Source organism: Dasypus novemcinctus, chromosome 22 (genome assembly GCF_030445035.2).
Source record: "Dasypus novemcinctus isolate mDasNov1 chromosome 22, mDasNov1.1.hap2, whole genome shotgun sequence".
Classification (NCBI taxonomy): domain Eukaryota; kingdom Metazoa; phylum Chordata; class Mammalia; order Cingulata; family Dasypodidae; genus Dasypus; species Dasypus novemcinctus.
In genome coordinates, this window is record NC_080694.1 from 56,530,567 (window position 1) to 56,548,315 (window position 17,749).

General features: G+C 40.3%; 1 protein-coding gene across 1 annotated transcript in view; it reads right to left on the reverse strand.

Annotated features, from left to right (window-relative positions):
• Positions 1-353: 353 nt before the first annotated feature.
• Positions 354-17,749, reverse strand: part of DCDC2 (doublecortin domain containing 2) — a 188,265-nt gene continuing 170,869 nt past the window's right edge. Inside the window, exons 9-10 of the mRNA XM_004462055.4 lie at positions 7,960-8,262; positions 354-5,349 (exon numbers count right to left, since the gene is read on the reverse strand). Of these exons, the coding sequence (XP_004462112.1) occupies positions 5,245-5,349; positions 7,960-8,262 (408 nt within the window). The 3' untranslated portion in view covers positions 354-5,244. The remainder of the gene's footprint in view (positions 5,350-7,959; positions 8,263-17,749) is intronic.

The following is a 17,749-nucleotide window of genomic DNA, read 5'->3' on the forward strand; positions in this document are numbered from 1 at the left end:
ATATTTATTCCTACAGATATATGTACATAAAACAATTAACATATATAATCTGTTAAGGATATCTTTATCATAATGAAAATTGTGGACCTGTGACTGTTCTAATTTTTTCATAAAAGAAAAAAACCACTGATTGATTCGAAATATACTCCAGACCTTTTATCCATTAAACATGTATAAAAACCTATTAAAAATTTCTCTTACATAATGAAGTTTAATATCCATGTCAAATGAAGTAACTTTTAATGTGCTCAATTTCCATGTGGTTTAGATCAAAACAATTTCTATCATGTCTGTGAAAAATGTCACGCCAAAAGGTTAATACCTGAAATATTAGCAACACATCATAAACAATAAACCATCCAAACACATTTTAATTATATAAAATACAGATCTATTTACTCAAAGGATACAGTAAACTTTTGTATGGTAGAGTGATCAGTGATACAGAAATAAAACCTAAATACCCATAATTCAATCCAAAACACAATTTTACTTACAAAGAGAAGTTATAAACATAATAAACGATAAAAAAAAAATGAGCTCCACTTAATCTTTACTCCTAACATCAATGAGCACGCATTATCATTGTACATATTGAAGATTTAAGGCACAGGAAAAAGATAAAAACAAAAAAAACAGGCTTTCCCCAAATTTCTAAAATTGACTACAGTCATTCACCTTTCTCATATGTCATTACTTTTGTGATAATAACTGAAACACTCAAACTATTTGATTTAAGCTGACAAAACTACAGACAACCCATTTGGTCCCATTCAAAGACTAAAGTTAACTAGTTGTTGGCTTAAGTCAATCAAGCGCCATTAGTTACTGCCTGGTTATAAAAATGCTTTATGGATATCCAGACATTTTTTAACTGTTCCCTAATCCCCCAACTCCTATGAAAGTTATGGTTCTTCAAAAACAGTATTTTTTCCTCACCAACATATGGGAACCTTCCTTCATTCTTTATCTGAATCACTCAGACTTCCTTGGTAAGAGATAGACAAATTTCAGGTGATAGGAACAAAAATCAGACCCATCTCTGTAATGGAACATTTAACATTTTTAAAAGGTAAAAATTCTTATGGTATTCAGTGATGAATGCACAAATATGTGATTATACTGAATACCATTGATTGTGCACTTTGGATGGATTTAGGTTTCATTAGTATGTATCAATAAAATTAACTTTTAAACATTTAAAAAGGGTATTTAATAACAAAGAACTGTATGTACTCATCGCTTCAAAAAACAGACTAACCTTAAAAAAAAAAGGTTCCATTCCAGGAGGATATTAGAGTTCCAGAACATGTGAACAGGCTTCTGCACTGAGTATGAATATTAGATAAACTACTGTACTGATAGTTAGAATTTTATTCTATTTTTAATAACACCTGGCTACTTTGTACCAAAAAGGGCCCTCAATAAACTCATATAAATCATACACACACATTCACAAACAGTAATGAAAGCCTTTCAGCAGAGCCTGTGTTGCATGAAATATTCTGTACCTACAGTGTACTGGACTTGAGGCTGAAGATAAAGAAAGGTACTCTGTAGTTACTTCAGGGAAACAAGATACATAAATATCCTGGAGGAAACTAGATCACATTTTAAAAACACCTAATTTAATACCCTTCCCTAGAATAAAGACTTCCTTTACATGCTGGTAGTTTTCTTATTTTGAGAAGAATTTTAAGTTTTCGTCTTCTTGAAGTCTCAGGCAACTAAGTTTTAAAGCACCATGATAGCTATCATTTCTTAGCATTTCCTCTCTACATTTTTAGGCATGTTTCTCTCAGCTTCACCCAAAAGATTCTTATTCTATTAATAATGCTGTGCCTGATCAGGACATTTTTAATGTTTTAAAGTGTGTAAGTGCATCATTGGTCTAAATATTTTATACAAATAAGTTTACCTATATACTATATTTTGTCAAGATTGGCAACAGTTCAGCTATGATGCTTTCTGTTTAACAATTAATCTACTTTTTTAAACTTTGGTTTTGCTACCTATTGAGAAAAAAAAAAATCAAGAGTAGGGCTAATTCTTTAGGAAAGTCAGTTAACAAGTAAGCTTCACCTTTGTGGATAAGATAAGGCCCCTGGATGGTAAATTTTGTCAATGTTGGTTTTTTATCTATAAAGTGGAAGAGTTAGCATGAATAATTCCCTCCTAGTACAGATTCACATTCTTGAGCTTACAAAGATAGCTGCCTGACTCCAAGTCACAATTACAATGGATGGTTGCCTCTATAGACCCACAATAGGGAATAAAATTTGGGAGTAACAAAAGGCATGAGTCTAGTAAACTAAGTTTGTCCCTGAAAGCATAAGAAAAAAAAAAAAATCTTAATTAAAAGTTATCCCATGACTTTTGAGCAAAAAGAAACTCATCTTTTGAGCACAGTCTCCTATTTTATAACCTGCAAGTCCAAGAGCAAGCAATAGCTATTTTAACAGAAGACAGACCGGGTGAAATGTTCTCAGCATGAACATGACTTTACTTATCATCTTCATTTGCTCTGCAAAACGCTTATGTTCCAATTCCACTAACAAGTTATTTGCAAGTGTGCTAAAGTTCAAGTAGGGTTAAGAAAATAGTTCCATAAAATTAAAACCGTGACATGTACAGAGCATCACAAAGAACATTTGAAGATATTTTATTGGTTGCTATGTAAAAGCTACCACGAGTTCTTCACAGCACCCTCTCTACATAAAACAATACATGAAGCCTACCCAAGATCTCTTGGGCCCATTCCCATAATCGGTTCACAAATCTGTCCAGAAGTATCATTTAATTTGTGGAGCTAGTTTGTCATGGAAGACATCAGCGCCAGGAGAAAACTTCCACATGTGGGAGGTGAATTAACTTTCAACATTTATGTTAATGTCATCTCCAAAATGAAGGCCAAAATTTCAGTTCTCTGTAAATGATTTCTTCCATGGGTGGATGACATATTTATTTTTTTAAATAACATATATCTGCAAAGTGTTTTAAATTGATTAATTAGTTGTTATTCATTCCTTCAAGGTAGGCCACAATTAAATCTTCTTGAAAAGTTGTAAAATACACACAAAGAAAAACAAGTCATTTTATCTTTGTGCTACAGTTCTTGTGGTCGATTACTTTTTTAAAGCATCCTTGAATTATCTAACTTGCTTTCATGTGAAAGAGCAGTATTGTGCCTCAGTGAAATGACTCTTCAAGAGTTCCTTAAAACTAAGCTTTATAGTATAATGAAGAAAGAGACAAGAAGAAAAAAAGAGAAAGAATATCTTTATTAAAGAAGATAAACCCTATATATTGTCTGTAACATTTATGTAATAGAAGTATCTTTTAAAAAATAAAAAAAAGTAGGGAAAAAGGAAGATAGAGAAACACTTAAAGAGAATAACCTTGGTGATTAGTTATAATTTCTTGTTTTTATAAACCTATAAAATTATTAACCTCAGGCCCAGTAATGGTATGGGACTTCAACATTATTAGAACAGTTTGTCTGTTTCCCTAACCACCAAGATTATTGCTTACAGGTCACAAGTGCTTTATAGTGTCCCATGAGAAAGCCTACCAGTAGAAAGCACAATCGACATTTTTCACTAGAAATACAGTACCGCGTGTACAATTCATCCTCCCAGATTAATATATCCTTATAGCGTTATCTCTTGCCAATACTGTTACATTATAGTTTCTGCTTATACTTCCTATATGTAGCAAATATTAAAATAGTCACTAGAGAAAGCACATCTGTTTTCTGTAGTATTATTAAGTTCTTATATAACCACCAACTACCTTGATTCCAAATAGTCGGTTATGAAACCTAGAGCAGGAGAAGCCTTTAAACTTATGATTAATAATGAATCTTATGAAAGCATGAGAAGTTAAATTTCAAATCTACAACCTCTACATGATTAATAAAATATTCTTTAATAGAGAAAATATATTATGTCTCTATTTAAGGAAGAAAAGCAACATCTGATAAGAATTCAACAAAACTAGTTCAATTATATTTTCCCTATATGTACTTCACAAGGCAACTGTACCTAAATTTAAATAGCCTACACAATGTGTAATCAGGAGATGGTTTCATTTGGACAATTTTTTACTTTTTCCAACAATTTCTATCAGATAACTTCTAATTATACAGAAAGGAGTCTGCTTGAAGGCTCAAATATAACAAACCTTGAAAATAAATATTTGCTGATATACCCAGGGGCAAAAATATGACAAAGGCAGACTTAACAAAAATAAGGCACAGAGCAAATAAACTTGAGCAGTGACCAACTCTTCTTACAACCTACTCTCTTCTTTCTATTGTGTTGTCTTTTGTTTTCTCTAAAAAATTATTTGGGTAGAATTCAATTTTTGGAGTAACCCAAATCGAATTTTCTAATATAACAAGATGAGGGCGGACAGAAGGTATTTTGGTAAAGCGAGACTGGATCAGTAAAAATCCATAGGATACCAGCGCCTGCAGACCAGCTAGCCAGCCTTGCTGTAATCTAATCAGGTGCTCTGTTATAATTCTTTCCTGAGTGTGTGCCATTAAAAGCCATAACCATTAAAACCTAAAAGCACTAAAGAGCAGGGCATGACAATATTAACCACTAACACTCTGAAAGAATGCTTCCTCCCTTCCACAAAATGAGTACCTTCCTTTTTTTTTTTTTTTTTAAGTGCATTTAAGGTGGATTTGGGTTAAGGAGGAAGATACAAGGAACATCAACAAGTGGTGGAAGCATTTCACTCTGTTGCCACCTCCAAATTATCTCTGAAACTAAATGGGTAATTTGTTCATTAAGAGTTTATTGCTTAAGAAAATATTACATGTTTTCCTATTACCATTTCTTTAAAATTCTTTGCCTTCCTATATAAGTGCTTGAAAATAAGTCGCCATCTAATCATCTGGGCGTCTAAATTTTTAAGGAGTATACAATAGGAGTTATCCTATTCTTTTTCATCCTTTACAAACAGGAGGGGTCAACTGTCTTCCAGTGCGAATTCCCCACTGTCCTCCTATTAATTCTTCTACATGACTTTTAAAAACACGTCCCACAAAATAAGTCACTTCCCTCTAGTAGCATTGTCTATTCTTTCCATTCGGCCCTGAATTTTACAGTTCAGCAGGTAGTATTCAACCACATTGTCACGTTATGTTTAGCAGTAACTACATGCTTATTTTTCAAGTATTTGGAGCCTTCATTTTTCTTATAATCCATAGATCCTTTTTTTCTTTTTAATCATCTACGCCACGACAGCATAGTCCTTGTTTTGCTCGTTGTTATCATTTTCTTGTGGACCAGTGATTTTTACTTCAGGCCTTGGTGGTGCTTGAGGTTCTAAATCAGCCTGGAGGAAAACAAATCAAAACACAGACTCTCAGTTTGCAAAGATAATAAAGTTTACAGGGAAAAAAACATACAAGATCCCATTAAGTCATATAAATAGTCAACTCAACGCAGGTGGTTGGGCTCCCTCTGCTTCTTGGTCTGTCCTTACCCAGTGGACATGTCATTCCCAACACCTTCTGGGACCGTAACCCAGTATGTGTGCTAAGGACACAAACTTATTTCTTATGCTTTATTTTCCTCATTTTTTTTTCTTATTTCCCTGAGGTTTTTTTTTTCAACAGCACATTTATTCTTTTCATTATTGCATATTCAGAGAAAAGAGAAAAATGCAGAAACCATGTCACCCCATAACATGGTTGTCCCTGCCACCCTTCAACTTCTCATTTGTTATAAGTAATATTGTCTCAATTACAAGTTTTCTTTCCCCCCTTAGACTGAAAGCTGAGGTGGGGGAGATTAGAATTAGTGGTTTTCAAATCCTGCTCTTTAGAATCCTGGGGATTCCCATCAGGGACACCCACCTGGAGGAAACAGGAAGGCAGCTACGGGCCACAATTTATGTACCAAAAAGGAGAAAAAAAAATACTCCAAGGACTAGAGTTAGTTTACACTGTTATCCTGTTATCCTATGAAGTGTCTTAAATACAACCTTGAATATATAAATGTCAATTGCCTATTGTGTGTGTGTTACGTATTCCCCACCGTTTCCTACAGTCATAGCTCACTTAGCACAAGAGATGTTTCATGGAACAAAGTGTTCCATAGGAAACTGAATTTTGAATGATGTAAGAATTTTTTTTTAAGTTAATTATTAAATTCTGATTTACAATTCATATAAATCTGGGTTTTTTATGTATTTGCTTTGTTTAAAGAATAGCTGTACATTAATACATTAGGGAAAACAAAAATAAAAGATATTTTCGTTATAAGAGAGACGAGTCAAATAATACTGAATCGCTTTGTGGATAAATGCTTTAAATTTGGCATAATATTCCCTAACTCATCACATATAGGGACATATAAGGATTCCTAAGAATCTGGATTTGTCTTCCATACATACCACAAATATCTGTACTTCAGAGGCCCTTGCCAAATTATATAATCTCAAATTGATGCTCGTTTCCTATCAAAGGCCTATTATGAAGAGTTATATTTATGGAAGATGGAAGGACAGATAATCCATTCATCTCTGTGAAATCAATTTTAGGTTATAACATTGGATTAACCTAGTCTATTGGGAAAACGCATACTCAGATCTTATCTATGGGTCCCACATAGATATGCACTTTAGTCTCATGCTATAAACTTTCACCCAAGGCCACAACTAAGAGCTCCATGAAAATTACTATTGCAGCTACTATATAAACAACACTGAGGAACTGCCCCCTACTTTGTTTCCTATATGACTCCAATAGCCAAGAGATTTAGCGCCCCTCGAGAAACTTTTTATTTTTTGCTCTTCTCAAGAGAAGCTCATTTTTTTCTTATGAAGAGAAAGAGAATCATATAATTGACTGGGTTTTTCTTTTCCTTCTAACTACCAACAAATTTGAGATCTAAATTTTAGCTAAATTTTAAGAACTATATAAAACTACTTATGGGGACTTTTTTTTACAGAATAAGACTGTGATTATCTTGCTTTGAGAAAAGACACAGTGAAAGGTTGAGTACTTTCATCTACATGTTAAGAATGTTTTCATATAAAATATACAGTGGATTACAGATTAACTTTGTACTGGTCATTGAAACCTGACCACAAGAACATTTTGCCATTACTAACTTGGGTCTCTCTGAGCAAGATAAATTGGATGAATCAATGATAAGGAATCAAGAAGGTCCCATTCATCTTGCTAAGTGTCAGGAATAAAAAGACCAAGGCCCCCTTTAGAGGTTACACTCTGGAGGGTATGGACCCTAATGCAATAGAAATAAGGGAAAATGCTGTAGATTACACCCTGCCTTGTCAGATGAGGCTACGGGCCTCATCTCCAACCTGGCAGCACATCATTTCATCTCTGCTATGAAAGAATGCCAGGACTTGAGAATACCAGTGGTCATCAGCACAGGCTAGAATTGGAGGCTTTATCACCTATTTCTTTATCCTCTCTATATATTAAACAGAACTGTATATTACTGCATATCTGGTGTATTGAATGCTTATTCAATTAATCCATGCAAGGAGAACTAAACAAACTAGTGTGTAATATCTCTAAGGAGCAAAGAGGCCACCACACCTATTATGTTTGTTCTCTTCACATCACGGCTGCCTTGATAGGCTTTTCTGGTTTGTATTTTCCCTGTGCTTGACTTATTTTTATCTGTCATTTACATTTTCTTTTTTATTGTGTATGTTCTTAGAATGAGGAATGAGGAATGCATGAACAGAAGGCTTGATGGATGTCCAAAGGACCGACACACAAACTATCAGCTAGATAGATGGCAGTCCTTGTTAACTGACAAGTAATGTGGACAGTGCACGGTGCTGGATAGTTCTCTACTCATAAGTATTTCAAATGCAAGTGCTAAGTGCTTAGGTTCCCGTAATCACACACGTGCGCACACACACATTTCACACATACACACAGAGGAGCAAAAGCAACAGAAGTACCTCATCTTGTCTACCGCCGGCTCCTTGAGACTTTGTTTCTTCATCGCCTCCTGGTTGCAGCTCATCAGTAACCTGGTCTAGCTCCTCACCATTTTCTTCATTGGTGCCTCCACTTCCATGAGCAGGACCTGCCTGCTCCTCACTGCCATCCAGGGTCTCCTCAGTTTGCTCAGGGTCCTCTGTAGCCCCCCTGCCTCCTTCATCTTCAACTTCACCATTCATTCCTGAAAAATCTTCTTTCTGTTCTGCATCCTTGTTTTCTTTCTCTCCATCTTCTTCCTCATCTACTATTTCTGCTGGCCTCTGCGGATCAAAAGGAATAGTAAACCAAAACCAAGTAGTATCACATTTTCTACCACACAGTACAACAGTTTCATCATTACTGACTTGCGGTCAAGGAAAACGTCCTTGCGTTTGTACTGCACTTTACAGGATATAATGTGCTAACCTGCACTGAATGCCTGCTGTGTGTCACACTTCACAAGTCTTTTCGCATTTAAGACTTATAACAGTCCTGTGAGGCTGGTATTATTCCCATTTTGCAGGTGAGAAACCTAAGGCACAGAGAGACACAGATCTACTCCAAGGTCCTACTGCTTATAGGTGGAGAAGCCAAGATTTGAGCTAAGCATGTGGCTCCAGAACCACTGTTCTCAATTCCTAGGCCAGGGAGGAAATGGAGCCACAGCGCCCTGTGACCAGTGTCTCGGGGGGTGTCTGGCCCAGGGAGTCTTTGCAGAAAGATCCTCATCCTTCCCACTGAGGGCGACTCTGCCAAGATGCACAGTCAGGTTGTCTGACGCCAACTGGGGAAAGCTGTCCACGTGGTGCCTACAAAAGCTTGACCGTGCATCTCTAAAAGCAAAAACCGTCATGCCGATCCAAAGCCAAGAAACTAGATGACCTTTCTATGGTACTACTGAATGCTAAAGTACATTATAAGCACTAATTCAGTATTTTTACTCATAGTTGGATACATTTAAATCTGCTTTAAAAGAGACCAGGAGCCCGAGCTCAAGCGCCAAGTCTTTAGAGAGAGGAAGGCCCAGGTTCAAGTCCTGACCAGACCCTTACAGGCCGTTTTCTAACTGCTGTGAGTTTCAGATTACCCACTCATAAAGTGGGACTATAATAAAACTTCTGTGCTGACTAAATGAGATTAGAGATGAGAAGTGCCAAGCAAAATATCTGGGAGATCGCAGGTCCTAAAAAAAAATCATTAAAATTCCTTCCCTTTTGTTATGATACATTCTCTTCTGTAATTATATTCCTTAAACCACCATCGCCACCACCACCCCTGCAAGGATGGGGTGGAAAGAACACACGATTTGTTTGAAATCCCATACCTTTAATATCTAGAACACAGAAAGAATTCCTACAATGCAACATTAAAAAAGACAAATAATCCAAATAAAATATGGGCAAAGGACTTGAATAGACAAAGAAGATATACCAATGGCCAATAAGCATATGAAAAGATTATCAATATCGTTGATATTGACATCATCAGGGAAATTCGAACAAAACCACAATGAGACACCACTTCACACTCACTAAAATGGTTATTATTAAAAAAAAAAAAAATAGGGAAGTCAATGTGGTTCAAGCGATTGGGCTCCCGTCTACCATATGGGAGGTCCAGGGTTCAATTCCCGGGGCCTCCTGGTGAAGGCAAGCTGGCCCGCGCAGTGCTGGCCCACACAGGAGTACTGGCCCAAGCGGGGAGTTGGCACAGCAAGATGACCCAACAAAAAGAGACACAGAGGAGAGACAATAAGAGACACAGCAGACCAAGGAGCCAAGGTGGCGCAAGAGATCGAGCGCCTCTCTCCCACCCCAGAAGGTCCCAGGATTGGTTCCCAGTGCCACCTAAAGAGAAAACAAGCAGACACAGAGGAACACACAGCGAATGGACACTGAGAGCAGATGGGGCAGGGGGGATAAGTAAGTAAATAAATAAATCTTTTTAAACATTAAAAAAGAAAACAAAAGGAAAGTAACAAGTGTTGTCAAGGATGGAAAGAAACAGGAACTTTTGTACATTGTTGATGGAATGTAAAATGGTGGCCCACTGTGGAAAACAGTTTGATGCTTCCTCAGAAAGTTAAACATAGAATTACCATATGACTCAGCAACCCCACTTCTAGGTATATACCCCAAAGAATTGAAAACAGAGACTTGAACAGATATTTGGACACCAAGTATTATTCACAACTGCCAAAAAGTGGAAGCAACCCAAGTGTCCAGCAACAGATGAATGGGTAAACAAAATGTGGTATACCCACACCACGGCATACCATAAAAAATGACGTTCTACACCACAGATGAACTGTGATGACATCAGGTTGAGTGAAACAAACCAGATACCAATGGACAAGTACTATATGATTCCACTTGCAGGAAAGTGCTAGAATATGTAAATTCAGAGACAAAGCAGATTACATGCCTCCAGGGTAGTGAGGGAGGAGGGGAGGGGGGGATATTGCTTAATGGGCTGTTTGGGGTGATAAAAAGTTTTGGCAGTGGATTGTAGTGATGATAACACAATATTGTCAATGTAATTAATGCCACTGAATTGTACATTTAAAATAGTTAAAATATACCACTGTTGGAAAACCAATAAAGATTAAAAAACATAATGGATACTCAGCAAACATAGAATGTAAGTGTGTGTTGATAAGAAGTCAATTAAATAAACATTTAATATTACTAAAAATATTTTTGTGTTATATATGTGCTACCATAATTTTTAAAATATTTTTTTTAATTAAAAAAAGAATCCCAGTCCTGCCTTTTTCTAAAGTCTGACCTTGGACAGGTCACGTAATCCTCCCACCTCTGTATACTACAGGCTTGGGACTCAATCGTCTCCACCCTGCCTTCCAGCTCTGGAAGTCCATTCTCCTCTAAATTGCCTGAATAATTGTTATGGGCCCATTAATGGTCTTCGCATAAAGGTTAATACAATGCTCTCAGTTTGGGAAGTAAAGAAGGCAGGAAATGAAAGGAAGTAGAATAAATGTTCAGGATAAAATGCCACACAACGTGATTCTGAAGCGGAAAGAGCAGGAACTATTAATTCTTATATCCTGTCAAAAAAAAAAGTCTCAAATTTGATTACAAGATACCTAAGATGCACTTAGAAAAATGAAGGGAATTAATTAGTTATTCTTAGGGTGATCCAAAAACCACCATGTGTGGTCCATGGGCTAACAGAGCACAGGGGGGTCCTGGCCAGCTGGACCGCAGGGTCCAGGGCTTGGCCCTTGGGGAGACCCGCGCTGGACGGAAACTCGGGTGGGAGACGGGGATCTGCGGCCTGTGCCGCCCAACAGGCCAGAGCTTGTGGCCTGCGACCCCCGGTGCTCTGGGAGGACTTCCTGGTTTTTAGGGGTGAGACCCAAGTGACTGGAGGTGACAAAATCTGCAGCCTCCGAAGAGGAAAACAGTATCTTTCCATCCCCGCCCCGCACCCCTGCCCCACCCTCTTGGCAAGGCCTCGAGGAACCCCCTAGAAGGGCTGCTGGAGGGCTGGCCGGGGAGGTGGGGGCAGAGGCTGGAGAGGAAGCGGCCCCCGGGCCTCAGGGAGGAGAGCAGGGAAATCCCAGCACCAGAAGGTCCAGGGGCTTCCTCTCCGCGGACTGAGGCTGAGGGTGGGCTCCACAGGGCGGGCAGCGGCCCTTCAGGCAGGGTCACCGGATTTCGTTTAGGTTCTTGGCAGAAATGAATTCCAAGAGCACGTTGGGTGAGTTAAGCCAGTAATTTATTCAGGGAGGGAGGGAAGAGAAATGTTAGAAAATAACAGAGCAGGGGTCCCACAAAGAAATGAACGGGTAGAAAAGTGATAAAGAGGGTTGATTTACAGGCAACATTCCCCCATTATAGGTTATAAATGCCCAGGTTTACTTGCGTGGCCACGTGGCAAAGGAAAAATGGCGAGAGCGGCACGCAGACGGCAGGAACAAGTCCAGAGACAAGAGAATGGGGTGCGAGAGCTCGTTCAGGGGCGCTTGGCCTTTTCAACTGTTAATCATCCCACCCCTTTGCTAATGGCAGGGGAGGGACTCCAGCTGTTTGCTGTTGGAATTGATTACGCCACCCATCCATCCCTTAGTGAGGACCCAATGATAAAGTCCCTAGGGAACATCCAGGGCTTTTCTTTACATCCAGAAGAAGTCTTTGTTCTGGAGAGCAGAATCCTGGGGGTGGGGTCTTCCAGCAGCCACCTTGGGGGTTCCAGATGTCTACATGGACTCTCTGCCAGATTCCAGATCCGCCTTTGATTCCCTACCTTACTACCCTGCTTCAGTAGTGGGGGCAGCCTGCAGCCAGAGCTCACACGTTCTGGTCACTGAGGCCTCAAAAGCCCAGGTGTCGACAGTGTTTGCAGAAGGAGGGTCACCACGCTCAGTGCACACGCATTCGTGCTTTCATTCAGTCCACACAATAGCCCTGTGAGGCGCATTTCTTGGACCTGTCACACAAATGAGGGACGTGAGAAATAGCACAGCAGGTGAATGCGTCGGGTGGGGATTTGAACCAGAGCTGTCTCAGCACAAAAGCTTCATACTCTGCCGCAAACGGGGGACACAAAAAGTTACTTCACCCACGTACTGCTCCAAGGACATTCGTGTGTGCTGGCAATGGTCAGAAAATATAAAGCTGCTGCTGGCAAAGTTACTTTTACTGTTTAAAGAATTGCCAACCTGTGCACAACACATTTCTTGATGCCCATTGAAGACTTTTGGAGTGATATAGAGAGGGAACGTTATGAAGATTGTTAGGCAGAGTACTTGAAGCAATGCACAATAAACACACAAAAATATTAGTGTGCATAAAAGATAGAATGCTAATAGCCTAAGAGCAGATTTCTCAAAATTTTCTTTGAAAACTGGATAATCATTAATCACTCTCCGAGAAATTGTTTTGATTCTCCCTGCATTTAAACTTGCCCTACTTAGAGCAACTTTTATTTTTCATTTTAAAAAGAAGTTACGGTGTTTTTCTTAATCAAAAATAATGAACAATAATAACAGAGAACACTCATCATTTCCTGGGATTATTTTGGAATCTAGCTAAGTTCCTTGCCTGCAAATACATTAGGAAAGCTTGCTAAAGCCTACTGAAGCATCCACTTCTAAGAAGTAAAAAGCCTGTTTTCTTAACATCTGATTTTATGCCTAAAAATTGCAAAATGATCACATTATTTTTAGCTTTTAATTTTGCATTTTTCCACCTCCCCCTTGCCTCACCCACAATCTCTAAACACACAAGCATTTTCCTTCCTTTAATGCAGGGCACTATCATATACATTAATCCCTTCTAAAAGAAGGTACAGCAAAGTGGAATACAGCAGCCAGAAACCCAGGCTTCTGTTCTCTTCACCACTATTACCTCGACTACTAACAAGCAGTATCATGTTTTCATCCCATTATTTTTATTAGACTCTCCCAGCACTGCTACTTCAGTAGTCATCAAATGAAGCCACATCTGGTTAGCTCACCTTTAAGAAAAACAAGGTTATAGTGCAGAAATACAAATCTGACCAATTTAAATAAGACAGTAACATTAGTTAAAAGGCTTATAATCCTTTAAAATACCCTGAGTCTGGAGCAAAATTTATTACACTACGACACTGCAATTCAGGGGGAAAAAATGCCGCTGTGACAGATCTGTAATGAATAAATGAAAAGCAATGTGCTTTTTGGTGTAATCTCCTTTGAAGCAGGCATTAAATTATTTAAGATGTTTCCAGTGTATACATCAATCAAATCACCCCCAGAAGGAACAGTGGGCTTTACGCCCATACATACAAGCACAGATGCAATCTATACCATGGTGAAGGCCTGCAAAGAAGTGAAAAAGGGCACTCCCTGCACAAGAGGGTGGGTGTCCGTGGTGGGAGGCAGCTGTTCTTTAGGGTAAAAAGAAATGCAAGGTGTAAAGAGGAGCAAGCTGCACACCTCCTCAACCCCTTTTCTAAGTAACCCCCAACTCCTGCAGCGGGACTCTCACTAAGAACGAGCCAGGGCAAGTGGCCCCCCTGGGAGGCCACGGCAAACCACGACTTCCATCACTTCCTGCCTACAACAGCCGGCCTGGGAGTCGGGCAGTGAGTTAAAGAGCTCAACGCCAAGCCACGTGCACGACCTTTGGGTTCAACAGAATCTGACTCAGAGCAGGCAAACCCGCAGAAAGCCGACTTGTGGTTGGCAGGGGCTGGCGGGGGGTGGGGGGCGTCACTGCTTAATGGAGGCTGGGTTTTGGGGGGAGCTGATGTTAATTTCTTGGACCTGGATAAAAATGATGGCTGCACAATATAGTAAATGTACTAAATGTCAAGACGTGTACACTTCAAAGTGGCTGATGATAAATGTCATGAGAATCCTACCTCAATTTAAAAAATTAAAACACTCTTGACCACCAGGTGCAGCTCTGTGGCCCCTCACTGTGATCTCCTAAATCACCCACAGAATGAGTCGCTTAACTGATGCAGCAGGCTTCTAGTTATTGCCCTGCTTTATTCTACCATTTGACTCCTTTATTACATTTTATGTAATTTGAAAAAAAAATCACAAATAAAATAAATTATGGAGGCATTAGTTGAATCAGTTTGATTCTTGACAGCCATCTTCCCAGGCCAGGTATAAAAAGTTTCCCTTCACAAAATATCTACTGATTCTTAGTAGGAAGTCCATGATGTGGTTGAATGAATGAGAAAACTGAATGAATGTACAAATAGACCTGAGAATATCAGCTTACTTAGAATTAAAATATATAAACGCCAAAAAATATTTATTAGATAACTATATTAAATTTTTTAAAGAGTCCACCATCCTGCTGCTACCAAAAACATAAAGAATAAAAAAACTTTGCAAATTTTTAAATGCCTCAAAATTCTCAACTGGTTCTCAAGCTTCATCCACCTAGGAGGTTACAGGCCAAGCTGCCCGACGTCAGGGCTCAGCCGCTGGGGCAGGAGGTACTGCGTGCACACCATCCCATGCTCCACCCCATCTCCAAGAATCCTGCAAAGGTCTTTGGTGATGTTAAAAATGTTAACAGTCGAATTTAAAATTTCAACAGAATGACGGGAACAGAGCAGCCAAAAGGGAGGAGCTAGGCGACGTGGGGAGAAAGGAATAGAGACAGCCAAAGGAGAGGTGAGGACTTCCGGGGAAGGTGGCAGAGCAGGGAGCTGCAGGACTCAGTCCTTCCACCACCACAACTGTTAACCAGGCAGGAACTCGCTCACACAGCTGTTTTGAACCTCCAGAGGCCGGAAGAACAAGAAGAGCAGAAAGGCGAGGCTGGTATATCACGGTCCCGCACTGTAAGTTGCTCTCTCCATGTGGCGGCTGCTGGCGCCCATCCCACTTCTCACCACAAGCCTGGCGAGTGGCTCTTGACAGGAAGGGACGGAAGAATCCTCTTCCGAGAGCGTGGGTGTGCGCGGCTGACGACGGCTGTCACCTGGTGAATTTAGGTTGCCGGGCCCTGGCTCAGAGGGCGGCTACTGTTTCAACATGCCCTGGACAGAGCGGGCAGCAGCCGCTGTTTCAGCCCTCGCAGGATGGGGCAGAGGCCGTGGGGACTGGAAGACAAGGGGCCTCCTCAGAGCTCCTGGGGAAAGTCAGCCGAAGGGCTGCGTTTGCTGGGCAGGCCAGGACAGCTCGGTTTTGGGGAGCTGGTGGAGCAGTTTCTGGGCGCCCCTCCTGACCCCCTCCACAGGGCACTCTGGAGCAGTCTACACCTGATTCGTGCATCCCTGGCCCTTTTTGGCTGGAAAAGACAGAATCCGGAAAATGGTGCCCACGGCGATCCTCCTCCAGAATTGGCCCTCTGGGCAAGCTGTGCAAGACAACGAAAGGAGCATAAAGAACTCTAGAGGCAGAAAGTCAGGGACAACGGCCCACAGGCTTCAGGTACTGGGGAGCAGGAGGTGTGGCCCTGGGAAACAGAGGGGACAGCCAAACTTCTGTCAACAGGGGAACTCCAAAGCAACTAACATGCAAAAGCCCAGGACAAGACAGAGGCCAAACAGGACAGGGGAAAACACTGCACGCTGCATTCGCCTTGGGCGAACCTTCCTAATAGGAGGGCTGAAGCTCAAGAAAATCTCTACCTTACCACCAGCTGGCTGCAAAACAAAAAATCAGACATCCCAGGGTGTAAATCCCAGAGTTAATTAACACTTTAAAATATTAAAATGTTCAGTGTGCAACAAGAGTATAAGACAAACAGAGGAACAGGAAATGATGGCTCAGCCAAAGGAAAAGGATGAAAACAAAGAAAACACCAAAGAAGAAGATGAGAGTGTGGGTATACCAAACAACATCTTTTAAAAGACAATCTTAAACTTGCTTAAGGAGAGGAAGGAAAGTACAGAGAAAAAACTACAGGATATCAGGAAAACAATGAATGAACAATATGAGAGTCTAAGTAAAGAAATAGAAATTTTAAAAAGGAACCAAACGGAACTACTAGTGTTGAAGACCAAAATAACAGAAATGAAAAATGCTGAGGAGGGTTTCAAAAGCAGATTGGAGCTGGCAGAAAAAAAAATCTGTGAACTCAAAGACAAGACACTTGAAACGAGTCAGGCTGAGGAGCAGAAAGAAAAAAGAAATATTGAAAGTGTAAGTAGCCTAAGAAAGCTTTGGGACTCCATCAAGTGCTAGAGTATATGTATTATGGGAGTCCCAGAAGGAGAAGAAAGAAAGGGACAGAAGAAATAATCAAAGAAATAATGATGGAGAACTTCCCAAACTTAGCAGAAGATGAGTATGCACATCCAAGAAGTTCAGAGAACAACAAACAGGATAAACATGAAGAAAAATACACCCAGTCATATACTGACCACTAAGAAATGCAAGGGACAAGTAGAGAGTTCTGAAAGCTGCAAGAGAAAAGCAATGTGTTCCATACAAAAAAGTCCCAATAAGATTGAGTGCTGATTTCTCATCGGAAATCATAGAGGTAAGAAGGCAGAGGGTTGAAATACTTAAAGTGCTGAAGGAAAACAACTGCAAGCCAAGAATTTTATATCTGGTGCAACTCTCTTTCCAAAATGAGGGAGAATTCTGGGGAACTCTGCTGCACTCTCTAATGAAGCAGCAACAACCCTCCAAGTGCAAGGCAAAGACCAGTTAAGAAGAATGGTCCAGGGATGGGCCCTTGATACTGATGACTATGCTTGGGAAATTGTGTGCTGGAAATTTCAACTAGGCCGAGAGCTGCAGGGTGCCTAAGAGTTACCTCCTGAGAGCCTCCATGTTGCTCAAATATGTCCACTCTCTAAGCCAAACTCAGCAAGTAAATGCATTTACCTTCCCCCCGCAGCGTGGGACATGACTTCCAGTGATGAACTTCCCTGGTGTGAGGGATTTCTACCAAGCACCGGCTGGTGATGCAACTAGAAAAAGACATTGAATAAAAGGGGGAAATGGTGGATACAAATGAGTTTATATGGCTAAGAGACTTCAAAGTGAGTGGGGAGGTCATCAAAGGGGTTGCACTTATGTACACCTCAGCAGGATCTCAGAGACAGACAAAATAGATGGAACCCCAAGTACTTGTGCTCCTGAGGGCTACGGGGACACCCAGGTCCTACCATCATGACAAATGGCTCTGGAGTTCACTGCCTTGCCAGTAGGTTCTACTTTGTGATTGGCGCTGGGGTTTGCATATGCTCAGGAGACTTGAATCTCTGGACTGTCCACAGGCCAGCAGGGCCCTGAGACTCAGCAGAGTTGCAATACCTACTCTCTGGGTCACTGGACTTGCCCAT